This window comes from Diplotaxodon limnothrissa, linkage group LG17 (assembly GCF_057381915.1).
Source record: "Diplotaxodon limnothrissa isolate DT_005_m linkage group LG17, D_limnothrissa_male_GT1.1, whole genome shotgun sequence".
In the NCBI taxonomy this organism is placed as follows: domain Eukaryota; kingdom Metazoa; phylum Chordata; class Actinopteri; order Cichliformes; family Cichlidae; genus Diplotaxodon; species Diplotaxodon limnothrissa.
The window spans coordinates 6,075,969-6,090,287 of record NC_140612.1 but is presented as its reverse complement, the minus strand read 5'-3'; the positions used below and the strand labels follow the sequence as shown (position 1 = coordinate 6,090,287).

The 14,319-nt window shown below is 38.0% G+C and overlaps 2 protein-coding genes across 3 annotated transcripts; both read right to left on the bottom strand.

Annotated features, from left to right (window-relative positions):
* Positions 1-3,667: 3,667 nt before the first annotated feature.
* On the bottom strand, positions 3,668-6,198 carry LOC146614553 (macrophage mannose receptor 1-like). 2 transcript variants are annotated; one of them, XM_085376084.1, is made up of 4 exons: positions 6,165-6,198; positions 5,561-5,930; positions 4,741-5,099; positions 3,668-4,014 (listed from the first exon to the last, which is right to left on the bottom strand). In XM_085376084.1, exons 1-4 carry the CDS (start codon positions 6,196-6,198, stop codon positions 3,668-3,670), a joined length of 1,110 nt encoding a protein of 369 aa, XP_085232210.1. The 2 variants fall into 2 exon arrangements, with proteins under 2 accessions (XP_085232210.1, XP_085232211.1); XM_085376085.1 differs by having other exon boundaries at positions 4,741-5,097; positions 5,568-5,930.
* A 3,098-nt stretch (positions 6,199-9,296) lies between these two features.
* Positions 9,297-13,798, bottom strand: LOC146614552 (macrophage mannose receptor 1-like). Its single transcript, XM_085376615.1, has 5 exons — positions 13,765-13,798; positions 13,238-13,624; positions 12,536-12,767; positions 12,407-12,495; positions 9,297-9,643 (listed from the first exon to the last, which is right to left on the bottom strand). Exons 1-5 carry the CDS (start codon positions 13,796-13,798, stop codon positions 9,297-9,299), a joined length of 1,089 nt encoding a protein of 362 aa, XP_085232741.1.
* Between the last annotated feature and the right edge of the window lie 521 nt (positions 13,799-14,319).

Here is a 14,319-nt window from a genome sequence, read left to right as displayed (position 1 = left end):
GACAGAGGATGAGGGAGGGTGGAGGAAGAGTAGAGTCAGGTTTGGTAGAGAGATAGAGCTGGGTGTCATCGGCGTAGCAGTGGAACTGAATATTATATTTACGAAAAATATGTCCGAGTGGAAGAAGGTAGATGATGAAAAGAAGGGGCCCGAGGACAGATCCCTGGGGCACCCCAGTGGATAGAGGGGAAAGCTGAGAAGTGAAGGATTTTAATTGAATGAACTGAGTGCGGTCAGATAGGTATGATTTAAACCAGGCTAGTGGAGTGTGAGAGAGACCAATAGAAGCTAATCTGCTAAGGAGAATGGGATGAGAGATGGTGTCAAAAGCTGCACTCAGATCAAAGAGAATAAGGATGGAGAGGAGACCAGAATCAGCTGCCATAAGAAGGTCGTTTGTTATTTTTATAAGAGCAGTTTCAGTGCTATGTAGAGGACGAAAGCCAGACTGGAACTGTTCGTAAAGGTTATTATCAGTTAGGTGAAGATGGACTTGTGAAGCAACTATTTTTTCAAGGATTTTTGAGAGAAATGGTAGATTGGAGATAGGACGAAAATTATTAAAGTTGTTGGGATCTAGACCAGTTTTTTTCAGAATTGGGGTAATAGCAGCAACTTTGAAGGAAGCAGGAACAGTTCCAGTGGTGAGTGAAGAGTGAATAATAGCAGATATGAGGGGAAGGAGAGGGAGTAAGCAGGCTTTGACGAGGACAGTGGGGATAGGATCAAGCTGGCAGGTAGAAGGCTTTGATTTATGGATGAGATCAGCAATATCAGCTAAGGATGGAAGTTGAAAAACAGAGAGGAAGTGAGAAGGGGGAGAAGTTAGGACAGAGAAGCTACATTGAGCATTAGGGTCCAGGTCTAAGTGTATTTTATGAATTTTATCAATAAAGAATAGCATTAGAGCATCACAGAAGTTAGATGAATAGAGATGAGCAGGCAGAGAATCAGGTGGCCTGTTAAAAGAGTTGAATAGTGAGAAAAGGGTCTTGGTAGAGTTCTCACTTGAGCAGACAATGGCAGAGTAATAAGCAGATTTGGTTTGACTAATACATTCCTGGTAAAACAGAACGTGGTTATTAAACATATCCTTATGAATAGTAAGGCCAGTTTTTTTATAGAGACGTTCAAGCTGTCGGCCTTTAGCTTTCAGTAGTCGGAGTTCAGGGGTGTACCAGGGTGCAGAGCGAGAAAAAAGTACAGTTCTGGTTTTTTGTGGAGCCAGGGAATTTAAAATACTGCTAAGGCTATGATTATAAAAAAGTACCAGGTCCGATGCAGGACCATGACAGAAATATGGAAACTGTAAACGAAAAAGAACAAACATATAGATGAAAATAATGCAGCTAAGAATAAACAAAGAAGATTAGACAAATACATGCTTCAACAACCACTGACTTATTGCAATGCTCTTACTTTGTGGAAACTATATGGAAAGAAAAATCAAATTTTGAACAATGAAAGAAAGAAAAACTACTTTAAACTTCAACCTATATATTATAAACTTTGAAAAGCACCACAAAGTTTTAATGTATATTTGATTATTTGTGTTTCCTTGCTTCTCTCTGATGTCTCTATTTGATGTGTTAATGAAGACTGCATTCAATAAAGTTCCTCATCCTGCTCCAACAGAGAAGACTCTGTTGAATGGATTTGAATATGCAAACAAGAACTCTAAGCTGGCCAAACACCAGGCAATATAATAACAATATTTACATAATGTAATGGAAAAAAGGACAGACAAGAAGCCAAACCTGCTGTTTGACATGCTGAAAGACACAACTAAAAACATCCTTTCTGTTAGAGCAATGGTAAAAGACTAAATTAAATGAATGTTTTTAATAATTGAGATTTGTTTTTCTTTGTAGTTGTGGTCATTCTGAAAACTGACCAACAAGTTAAACAACAAGAAAGTATTTGTGTAGAAGATAAACTAAATTCATGCTGATAATCAAGTTTATAATCTTAAATCTAGAACACTTTTCTGTGTTCTAGATGTGTTCATATCTATTTTAACTACAACTTCTTAATAATACTGACATAGTTTGAATACTAGTAGTAGCAGAAAGTAGCATGTAACTAAAGACGTATGGAAAGTTTACAATCCAACACGCTGGACAGAGTTTATTTGTGTCGTCAATAATCATTTAAAATTATTGTAAAACATTTCTTTCCAGGAATTTTATTGAGAATATACAGAAAAATAAAAATGTGTGGACGGTTAAATTATGGCTGACAGCTGCTGCTGGAAATTTTTAAGAGGTAAATATTTTTAACCCAATAATATCATAGTGGTCACTTTTTTCTACTCAGAAGAGGCACCATTTACACAAATGTTCAGTCAGTCCATAGAAAAACATGTCAGTGTGGTTTAACTCTGATGAGCACACAGAGACACTCATGATGTGTCTCTGTGTGCACGTCTTCTGGTATTCCTGTCAGTTCACCGTGTTTAAGGGTTTTTCATGTTTTAGTTTTAGATCACCCAGTTTAGGTTATTGTTTCGTTTCACCCATGCCCTTCATTTGTATTTATTTTACCAGCCTTAGTAAACTGCTCGTTTTCTGTTACTCCACACACGTTTCACTTTCTGTTTTGGTCTGCATTTGAGTCCTTTTTTGCTACACATACAGTCTGCCACTGCCAGCATAGCACACAGTGTGTCTCTGTGTGCTTTGCTAATGAAGTCTGCACTCAGTAAAATATTCCATTCTGCTCCAGTAAAGAGGATTTTATTGTGTGCATTTGGATATCATCATACAAACAGTGCTACAATAACAATATTTGCATCATATCATTAAATGGAGAGCAAACACGATGTTGAACTTTGGATCAACCACCCCCCCAAAACCAGTCATTTCTGATGGGACTACATATAATGAAAAATAGGCGAATGAGTTTTTTTTTTTTACTTTTTGAGATGTATTTTGGAAAAAAATAAATAAAACTTCAGATTTCTAAGAAACATTAACAATTTCTTATTCCTTCAGAATAAACAATGATCTTTGTTAATTTATTTTCAAATGATACCTAACGTTCATCCGACAGCTTTCATTACTAGTAAAAATCTTCATTTTTTTTGTCTCTCTGATGTGTTAATATTAAAGTGGTGCAAACACATTAGTCACTTTTCTGCACATTTATTTTATGCTGGCTTTAAAATCCGAGTGAGGAATTTGGCAACAGTGAATGTATCCAATGCATTAACTCATTATTCTTGCTTATTATTATTTCACATTTTTTTCTCACATTTCACACTTTCAATAAAGTAGCATAATTCAGCCAATATTGAGAGTTTACAGTCCAGTGTATTGTTGTAGTTTATGTGGAGCACTCTCAATCAGAGTTCAAAAGTATCACAAAATAGATACATTTGAAATCCACAATGGTGTGGATTTATTTATTTATTTATTTATTTTTACTGCACTACAAACATCTTAGTACATTTAAAAAGAGAAAAAAACGAAAATGATTACATGCAAAATCCAGCGTTATTGTATTAAACAAAAATCCTGTCCAGAGTGGAGGTTTGCACTCAGAGTGCTTCTTGTTGTTATATCCCATCAATCTCTAGCCTGGATAAAGGAAAAATATAGTAAGTGTGATTACAACACTTACTAGAAATATAAGATTTAAAACAATTAATTTAGCATGGTTTCAAAGCCTATGATAAAGAACAGATGAAGCTAAACATCTCTGCATCATTTTTCTTGAACCATTTATGTTCTCCTCTTGTCTCCATGGCTACAGCCAGGTTACAGTCCCCAGTGTCTGTGTCATCGGCCCAGTTCTCATAGCAGACAAGCTGGTCATTGACCCAGAACCACAGATCAAGAGCACAGCTGTAGCGCAGTCCCAGCCAGATGTGGGGTGTGCTGGCATTCTTGGCTTTCTGTTGCACCAGTTCCTGCTGTTCAAGGTTTGTGATGGAGACGAGGTCATGATAGTGCTCTCTGCAGTAATTTACAGCCTCGTCCCAGTTTTTGCTTTCATTGATCAGGATCAACTTTTCTGCCATGAACAAACAGATGTTCAGTTCAAATTAAATGAAATGAGGTTGCAAGATTTTCCACCTAGAATACAAAAAAATATGTGGAGCAAATAAAAGAAAAAACAAACAACAAAACAAGTCACAAATTTCATAAAAATAAGAGCTGGACAGTTTGACATATTTTTTAATTTCCTGCTTTAAGTTTTTCCAATTTAGAATGTTTACTTTTCCTGATTTACTTTATTAAAGTCTTATTATTTAAATTTAAATGAGCCTTTTTTAAAAAAAAAAAATGTAATTTTCTTTTTCTTTTTTACTTTCCTGCTGTAAGTTTTTCCAGCTTAGAATTTTCAATTTACTTTATTAAAGTCTTATTATTTAAATTTAAGTGAGCCTTTTTATATTTAATTTTCTTTTAATCAGGAGGATTTAGAAACAAGAATTATGTCTCATTATAGCTGTAAATCTAGAACCTATTAGAAACGGTAGCGATACCCACACTCAGAAACTAATATGACCCCTGTGACTCAGGTTCCTGATGAAAGGAGGCTGCATTATGTGTCTGGGGTATAGCTCTATCTCCATAACAGCTTGCATTATTTAGCTTTATGATGAAACATATACCAACCTCTTCGTGTACAGATTTTCCATGAGACTAAGAAATATTAGTTTAGCTTTAACATTTATTCCTCAGTAAGAAAACTGACAGAAACCAGATGTGAAAAATGAATCTTTGTAAATCTCACCATCGTAGCAGAAGAAAGATTTTCTGGTGTTACAATCATCAGCTTTCCATTTTCCTTCTTTGTTTAATTCAGTCATCGCACATTTCCTGGTGCCGTGGTCAGTTTTAGACAGCTCTTCAGGTAACTCACCAACATCTCTCCAGTGTCTGTAAGAATAATTACTCCCATCTGACCACCTCCAGGTGTCTCTGAACAGGCCGATCCATGATCGTCGTTCATCAGAACTCTTAAATGTACTGACTGCTTCCTTTAACTGTTCTGCTCCACTGGCCAGGTCTGTGTGGTGCTCTCTGCAGTAGCTCTGAGCCTCACGCCACATTTTTTTATCATCAATGAAATGTAGTGATTTGTTTTGTTCTGTGGAATAAAGAGAAAGACAAGACTCATAAGAAATGTACATTTCTATCTTTAAATGTATCTTTAACTTGATTTTCTAAAGACACAACTTAAAATAGCTCGAAACCTTCAAAACTAAACTACCAACATTATGGGAATAACCACAGCTGTGACATTATGCTCAGGATGACTTTGCTCTGTGTGGCAGAGAAACAGTTTTCTGATCAAAGGTCTGGTATGAAATTTTGTGTAATGACATTTGGCACCACGAGATGGTTCAGCAAAGCAAATGAACAGTGTCCTGGTGTAACATGAGAGGCAGAGAAAGCACCGTGGGAGGACGGGTATTCAAATGAGCAGGATAGCACACAGGGGCTAAAACACCAGCAGCCAATTATCGCATCTTCTCATTTTCATTAGAGATGAGCTGTAGATATGTTTAAATATAAACACTTTGTTTAATTAATACAATTATTGTCAAATATTCTCACCATTATAGCAGATAAAGCGGTGAACATGAGAACAGCTGTCAATCACTACACAGTTCTCAAGATGTCCGCCTTTATCATTAGGTTCATTTCCACTCCATTTCACGTCTTTATCATTGAACTCCACTCCTGGCAGAGACCAGTGCCACCTCCTGTTTTCTTTTCCTGAGATGCTGTACAGCCCAATCCAGGCGTTTCCTTGATTCTCTGTAGAATCTGTGTACAGTGTCTTCATATGTGTCATGTTAGGCACTGTGGCCAGGTCTTTATATCCTTCTCTACAGTAGCGCTGAGCTTCGTCCCAAGTTTTAGGCTCTTTAATAAAATAGTATTTATAGCCTTGGCATAAAATCAAGGAACACTGACCTAAAAACAACAACAACAAGTTATTCAGAAATCTACTGATGGCAAAAATGTTGTTAACAAAATTATATCCGGAGGGCAGAGGTCCCATAGAGACTGCTCACACATGGTTGTTGACAGAAATTGTGTTTTGGATGTTGTTATCTGACAGGTTTTGTAAGCAGTTCACAGAAACCTTCATTAATCTCAAGTGATGCAGTAAATCTGTGGTTTTTAATGCTAAATTGATCGACTTACCGATCAGGATGAGCAGAAAAAGCCTCCCGTGCATATTTCCTCTGTTTGATGAAACTAAGATTTTAATTGTGTCGATTTTGAGTTAATATAGTTAGATGTTTGAGTTAGATGAGTTCTAAGGAAGACCAGTGAAAGATGGATGAAAAAATCAAGCTGTAAACAGGAACCACAACAAGCAGGACAATTTCAAATAATATGAATAAGAAATTAAAGGTTGGATCCAGTTTCTTTTACATAAAAAAGATTATTATTACAAACCAAAAGAATTCCTACTTTAAAAATTCTTAAAATGTTCATTCTAAAACTAAAAATGTTTTTCATTTTAAAAATGCAAATCATTTTAATATTAAGCAGAAAATGAGGAAGAAATAAATATTGTAGGTAAAAATGTTAATTTCAACTACAAAGTTTTAACTTACATCTGGTTATTCTTCTGTGCTTCGCTCTGATGCGTCTGCGTGTTGCTGTAAAGAAGACTGCACTTACAGTTTTTACCGAATGCCTAAACACTAACTGTGAATCCTGTAGCACAATTTCTAAAACTAGTCAGACTTATAGCAAAACCACTCACTGAGTGTGCAAAACTAAAAGCACAAAAACTGCTTTGCACTCAGTTTGCAATTTTGTAACACACACTTTGCAAAACTGTAGGCACAATTCACTGCACAACACTCAATTTCCAAATTTCCAACACACTCCTAGCAAAAGTATACACATGTATGGCTATCATTAACACTAATTTGCCAACTGTCTGGCACACTTTCACATGTGAAAACTTTCTTAGATAATTCGTTCACTTTGCAATCAGCCTAAGCACTATAATACAGGTAAGCTGTGTGTGCGGAGTACAATGGTGGGAGCAGAAAGAGTGAGAAGTAGAGGAGGCCGAGGAAGAGGACGTGGAGGTGAAGAAGTAGGATGAAGAGGACGACAAGGACAAGGAGGAGCAAGAGGAAGACGAGGAGGGGGGAGAGGAAGATGAGGAGGGGGAGAGGAAGGGTAGGAAGAGTAAGAAATAGAATTGCTGATGACATCAGAGCTACAATAGTGGACCATGTAATCAACCGTGGAATGACCCTGAGGGTAGCTGGCCAACGGGTCCAGCCTAACTCGAGCCGCTACACTGGAGCAAGCACCATAAGGACATCTTGAAATGAGAATCGGTTAGTACAGTCACTTCGCACAAAGATTTGTAGCACTGGCATATGCCAATGAGAAACACACCAATACCATTGATGTAAAAATACTGAAATTGTTACTTTACAGAATTGCTAGATGACCAGATGCTGGGGCAGAGGAAGCATGTTCACTGCAGACCAAGTAACCCATATAGTCATTATGGCGATTGCAAATAATCCTATACTTGGAAATAAACACTTGTGTTTGTTTTGATGTGTGTGAATAAACACCAGTACTTGAAGTTTGGATCCCTCTATGCTTATGGATCTATGACAGAAGTATGAGCTCAAACTGACATAGCCTACCTTGTGCACAGAGAAAGCAAAAGCCAGATGTGTTTTGTATTCATACCATCAGTGTGCAGTTGGCGCATTGTGTGCTTAGTAGATGATGGCTTGTGTGTACTGTTTGATACGGAAACACCATTTTTACGAAGGTGTGAAGAGTTAATCTAGCTGTGTTTGCTTTTGCAAGAGAACTACAATGTTTTGATTATTGGGTGACAGGTTTTCTTATTTGTGTGAAGAGTTTTGCAAAATTAGCCAATAGTTACAAAAAATGTGCTTAAGCAATCAGAAAAAACTGTAATAAAATATTCCACTCTGCTTCAACAAAGAGAATTCTGTGGTACACATTTAAATATTCCTACTTTTGGTTTAACAGTGGGACTTTGTGTTTACTGGAAGCATATCCGGTTTGTTCTTTTTAAACTTGTTTTTTGTTGCTGTCTCTTCCTCCTGCGTGTGCAGTCCTCCTCATTGACACAGTGAACTGTAACAGCTCGCGTCACGTCTTAAGAAACTAAATGATAGAAAAGAGGAAGAAGTGAAATATGCACTGTTGGCTGTCCAGCAAATAAATACAGAAAGTGTCACTTCACAGAAAGACACTTCTGTGGGAGATAAACTAAAATAGTTGTTCATACCGAATTTTTATATTTAAAAATCAGACTTAGGGAAAAACAAAATGTTCTGTGTCATGAAACTTGCTTTTATTACCTGGTTAAATCACCATGGCAACTTATGGTGAACACACAACCTGGTTGAGAGCAGGTTGTGTGTTCAGGTTTTCAGTTTAAAATCAGTTCAGCTTTTTTATTTTTTATTTTACCATTCTCTAAGCTGTTGCTACATTTGCAAGTGACTGCAGCATTAATCTTCTATTTACAACAGTCTTGCATTTTACTATTTTATATTTCATGTTCTTAGATTTTTATCACAAATTTAACCACCATCAACATTGAAAAGAAAGAAAAAGACCTTCTAGTGTTTAACATGGACATTAATTGAAAATAACTAAAAGGAAACAATAAGATGGGAGCTCAGTCACAAAGCCTTCCTGGTTTTTTACTATATGATTGTAAATATTGGTCTATTTCTTTCTGAAAAGCATAAAAATGAAGTTTAAACTGTCTAAGAATACAAAACTTTATGAAAAATATATTTATTAGTTTTTCCACATTCTTTTACTTTGTTAAAACAAAAGCATAGTCCAACATAATTTCAGAGCTACTGTTTAATGTTGATTTACACAAAAAGACCAAACTGGGTAACATGAATCATTTAAAGTACAAGCACACGACTTTTCAGACATTTTTCAGTGGCTTGGCTGACTCGAATGCACCATCTAGTGTTCAAGAAAAAAATAGAAAAAAGAGAAATAAAAGTAGACGGAAACAGAATAAACTCTTTATGTTAGACACCAAACTAATAATTACATATATGTGGTTTTTAAGTTTGAAAAAACAAAACAAAAAAGGGATTCTTATTCTGTAGTAGGTAGTAGTAAACAATATGCAAAAAACAAAACAAAAAAAACAACCTTAAGAATAAACACAAAGAGAAATTATCACTGTTAGATGTCATCTGCTTCTAGTTTTGATTTTGATTTTTTGACTTCATAATTACGAGAAATATCAACTCTATAAGCAGTCATTTAGACTGGTTTAAAAGCCTATCGCAGCGAACAGATGAAGTTAAACATCTCTGAATCATTTTTCTTGAACCATTTATGCTCTCCTCCTGTCTCCATGGCTACAGACATGCCACACCGTCCAGCGTGATCCTCATTGGCCCAGTTCTCATAACAGACAACCCGGTCACTGACCCACAGCCACAGTTGAAAAACACAGCTGAAGCGCAGTCCCAGCCACACATACGGTGTGGTGGCGTTCTTCACTTTCTCCTTCACTAATTCTTCCTCTTTGGGATTTGTGATAGAGACCAGATCATGATGGTGCCGCTGGCAGTAAGTTAAGGCCTCATCCCATTTTTTGTTTTCTTTGATCAGAATGAAGTTTTCTGGCATGAACAAACACAGGATGGTCGGTTAAAAGGAAACAAATCAGGACAAAAACAAAAGAAAAAGAATTTAAGCATTTTCTGTTTCAAATCTTTACTCCTCTTGATTTACCCGTGGTAAAATCATTAATGTTATATGACTTGTTACCCAGAGTATACCTCGACCACCCCAAGTTATCGAGAAGATTTCTTTCTTTCTTAAGAATTATTTACATGTAAGTTGCATTACAGGCCCTCACTGACAGAAACTAATGTGACTAATGTGTCTTAAGTTCCTTACAAAAGAAGTCTGCATTAAGCGTCTGGGGTATACCTTTATCTCCATAAAAGCTTGCATTATTTCGCTTTGATGATGACTTCTTTTCAATAAGAATAAGAAAGATTAGTTTAGTTTGAATATGTATTCCTCGAGTAAGAAACATGACAGATACCAGATGTGAAAGATGCATTTTTGCAAATCTCACCGTCATCATAGCAGAAGAAAGGTTTACTGGTGTTATAAGTAATAATAAGAGTTGGAAATATTTTTTACTTTCCTGATGTAAGTTTTTCCAATTTAGAATTTTAACTTTTCCTAATTTGCTTTATTAAAGTCCTATTAACTAAAATCTTTCATGTATGAGTGAGCCTTTAAAAAAAAGGGAAAAAAACTGGAGAATTCATAAATGTTATTATTATAAACTAATATGACCCCTGGTTCTTATAAGGTTCCTATAGGGAGGCTGCATTATGTGTCTGGGGTGTAGCTCTATCTCCATAACAGCTTGCATTATTAAGCTTTATGATGAAACATATACCAGCCCTTCATGTACACTTTTTCAGTGAGAGAAGAAATATTAGTTTAGCTTTAACCTTTATTCCTTCAGTAAGAAAACTGACAGAAACCAGATGTTCAAGCTGAACTTAAGATGGCGGCGCGCACAGACGCAGCGGCCTGGAGCTCCTACACTGCTCCGGTCCTGAGCACTCATGAGCTGAGGCGTGTGTTCCGGAGCATTAACACCAGGAAGGCGGCCGGGCCGGATGGAGTGCTGGGCCGGGTGCTAAAAGACTGTGCTGCCGACCTGGCGGACGTCTTCACCTCTATATATAACACCTCGCTGTCCTGTTCACTGGTACCATCCTGTTTCAAAGCAGCAACCATCGTTCCCATCCCAAAACAGTCAAATGTCACATGTCTGAACGATTTCAGACCTGTGGCACTCACCCCCATTCCCGCCAAATGCCTGGAGAGACTGGTCATTAAACACATCAGAGCTGCTTTTCCACCATCCCTGGACTCGCACCAGTTTGCATACAGGGAGAACCGGTCAACCGAGGATGCGATCGCCACAGTGCTGCACACATTACTGAAGCACTTGGAACACAGGAACACCTATGCACGGCTCCTCTTTGTAGACTACAGCTCGGCTTTTAATACCATCCGGCCATACAAACTCCGTCCCAAACTCCACCAACTGGGACTTAACTCCTCTCTGTGCAACTGGATTGTGGACTTCCTCACTAACCGTAGACAGAGTGTCAGAGTGGGTAAGAACACCTCTTCCACCCTTGTGGTCAACACCGGTGCCCCTCAGGGGTGTGTTCTGAGCCCTCTGCTATACACTCTCTTCACCCATGACTGTATTTCCTCCTGCGCGTCCAATCTCATTGTTAAGTTTGCAGATGACACTACAGTGCTCGGACTTATATCCAACAATGATGAGACAAACTATAGGACAGAGGTGCAACAACTAGAGTCATGGTGCCACAACAATAACTTGGTCTTAAACACCAAAAAGACCAAGGAGATCATTGTAGATTTCCGGAAGAGGGGTCATAACAACCATCTGCCTCTCTTCATTGGCAGTGAGGCGGTGGAGAGGGTGAGCAGTTTTAAATTCTTGGGGGTAACTGTGACCGAGGACCTGTCCTGGGGCAACCATATCACCTCAGTTGTACGGAAGGCCCAACAGCGCCTCTACTACCTGAGGAGACTGCGGAGCGCACACATTCCCAGATCTCTGATGTTGAACTTCTACAACTGTGCCATCAGCAGCGTTCTGACGTATGGATTTCTAGTGTGGTTCCCCAGCTGCACCAAGGCCGATCAGCAAGCACTCCAGCGGGTGGTGAAAGAAGCTGGCAGAATTATTGGAACAAGTCTGCCAGAGATCAGTAATATCTTCCCCACTCGCTGTCTGAGGAGGGTGCACAGTATCCTGCGGGACCAACATCACCCTGCGCGCCACCTTTTCCATCTGCTGCCCTCAGGGAGAAGGTACAGGTCTATACAGGCCAGAACATCCAGACTGGCCAACAGCCTGTATCCACAGGCTGTGAGGCTCCTGAACTCTCTGCCCCCCTCTCACGGACAATAACCATATCCAACTTCTTAATAGCAATGAACTGGTCTGCATTGGTGCATCATATCTTTATTCTCTTCCCCCTCCTGCCCCCCCCCCTCTTTCTTAAATAGATAACTATCATATCTGATATCATATCTCACAGTACAATAATATTGAATGGGTTGCATTGTTGTATTTTGTCATGTTTCTCAGGTCTTTGTCTGAATTTCTACGAACATTATTGCTAAGGATTGTTTTATTGCATTGGAGTCACACTGGGTTAAATATGTACACTTGGGTTTTAAGGGGTATTTATTATTTTCTTCTTTTTTTTGGGTTGTATGGAAGCCCCAAACGCAATTTCATTGTTCTTGACAATGACAATAAATAAATAAATACTAAATACTAAATAAAGATGAATCTCTGTAAATCTCACCATCAGCGTAGCAGAAGAAAGATTTTCTGGTGTTACAATCATGAGCTTTCCATTTTCCTTTTTTGTTTAATTCAGTCATCGCACATTTCCTGGTGCCGCGGTCAGTTTTAGACCACTCTTTCAGGTAACTCACCAACATCTCTCCAGTGTCTGTAAGAATAATTACTCCCATCTGACCACCTCCAGGTGTCTCTGAACAGGCCGATCCACGATCGTGTTTCATCAGAACTCTTAAATGTACTGACTGCTTCCTTTAACTGTTCTTCTCCACTGGCCAGGTCTGTGTGGTTCTCTCTGCAGTAGCTCTGAGCCTCACGCCACTTTTTTGTATCATCAATGAAATGTAGTGATTTGTTTTGTTCTGTGGAATAAAGAGAAAGACAAGACTCATAAGAAATGTACATTTCTATCTTTAAATGTATCTTTAAATTGATTTTCTAAAGACACAACTTAAAATAGCTCAAAACCTTCAAAACTAAACTATCAACATTATGGGAATAACCACAGCTGTGACATTATGCTCAGGATGACTTTGCTCTGTGTGGCAGAGAAACAGTTTTCTGATCAAAGGTCTGGTATGAAATTTTGTGTAATGACATTTGGCACCACGAGATGGTTCAGCAAAGCAAATGAACAGTGTCCTGGTGTAACATGAGAGGCAGAGAAAGCACCGTGGGAGGACGGGTATTCAAATGAGCAGGATAGCACACAGGGGCTAAAACACCAGCAGCCAATTATCGCATCTTCTCATTTTCATTAGAGATGAGCTGTAGATATGTTTAAATATAAACACTTTGTTTAATTAATACAATTATTGTCAAATATTCTCACTATTATAGCAGATAAAGCGGTGAACATGAGAACAACCAAAATCCAACAACCCACCAGAGCTGTCAATCACTAGACAGTTCTCAAGATGTCCGCCTTTATCATTAGGTTCATTTCCACTCCATTTCACGTCTTTATCATTGAACTCCACTCCTGGCAGAGACCAGTGCCACCTCCTGTTTTCTTTTCCTGAGATGCTGTACAGCCCAATCCAGGCGTTTCCTTGATTCTCTGTAGAATCTGTGTACAGTGTCTTCATATGTGTCATGTTAGGCACTGTGGCCAGGTCTTTATATCCTTCTCTACAGTAGCGCTGAGCTTCGTCCCAAGTTTTAGGCTCTTTAATAAAATAGTACTCATAGCACTGGCATAAAATCAAGGAACACTGACCTAAAAACAACAAAACAAAAAAAACCACAGGTCATTCAGAAATCTACTGATGGCAAGTTTTGTGAGCAGTTCACAGAAACCCTGCACTAATCTGAAGTGATGCAAATCTGCAGTTTTTACTGTTAAAATGATCGACTTACCCATCAGCATGAGCAGAAAAAGCCTCCGGTGCATATTTCCTCTGTTTGATGAAACTAAGATTTGAAAGACAGATAAACAACCATCAAAGTTAATATAACTGCACCACTTTCACAGATAATAGGGTAATATAGGTAAGGTAATATATGAGTAAGAAAACATAGTTTATTTTGCACTGTAAAAAAATACATTACACATGAGGGGAATAGCTACTTTAAAAATGGTTTTGAGTCTTTTGAAAATCAGCAGAAATACAGAATAAATACTGTAAGTTTAATGTAAAGCCAGTGCTGAGCTAACAATGTAAATTGAGACTGAAGTTTGAACTTACATCTGATTATTCTTCTTTCCTTGCTTCAGTCCGATGCCTCTGCGTGTTGTGTTAAAGAAACCTGCACTCAGTAAAATGTCTCTGCTTCAACAAAGATCATTCTATGGACTCATTTAAATATTCCAACAAGATGGTCATAACAGAGGTAATATAATACTAATATTTACATAATGTCAAACAAAGAGGGGGTGTTATTTAAAATAATTTACTTTAACAACATGCTTCC

Coding starts and splice junctions, on each gene's coding strand:
- LOC146614553 (XM_085376084.1), bottom strand. CDS start 6,198: ATGCACGGGAGGCTTTTTCTGCTCATCCTGATCG. Junction 5,931..6,164: donor TTTTCTGCTCATCCTGATCG/GTAAGTCGATCA, acceptor TGTTGTTTTTAG/GTCAGTGTTCCTTGATTTTA. Junction 4,015..4,740: donor ATCTTTCTTCTGCTACGATG/GTGAGATTTACA, acceptor TGTTCATGGCAG/AAAAGTTGATCCTGATCAAT.
- LOC146614552 (XM_085376615.1), bottom strand. CDS start 13,798: ATGCACCGGAGGCTTTTTCTGCTCATGCTGATGG. Junction 12,768..13,237: donor CCGCTTTATCTGCTATAATA/GTGAGAATATTT, acceptor TTTATTCCACAG/AACAAAACAAATCACTACAT. Junction 9,644..12,406: donor TTTCTTCTGCTACGCTGATG/GTGAGATTTACA, acceptor TGTTCATGCCAG/AAAACTTCATTCTGATCAAA.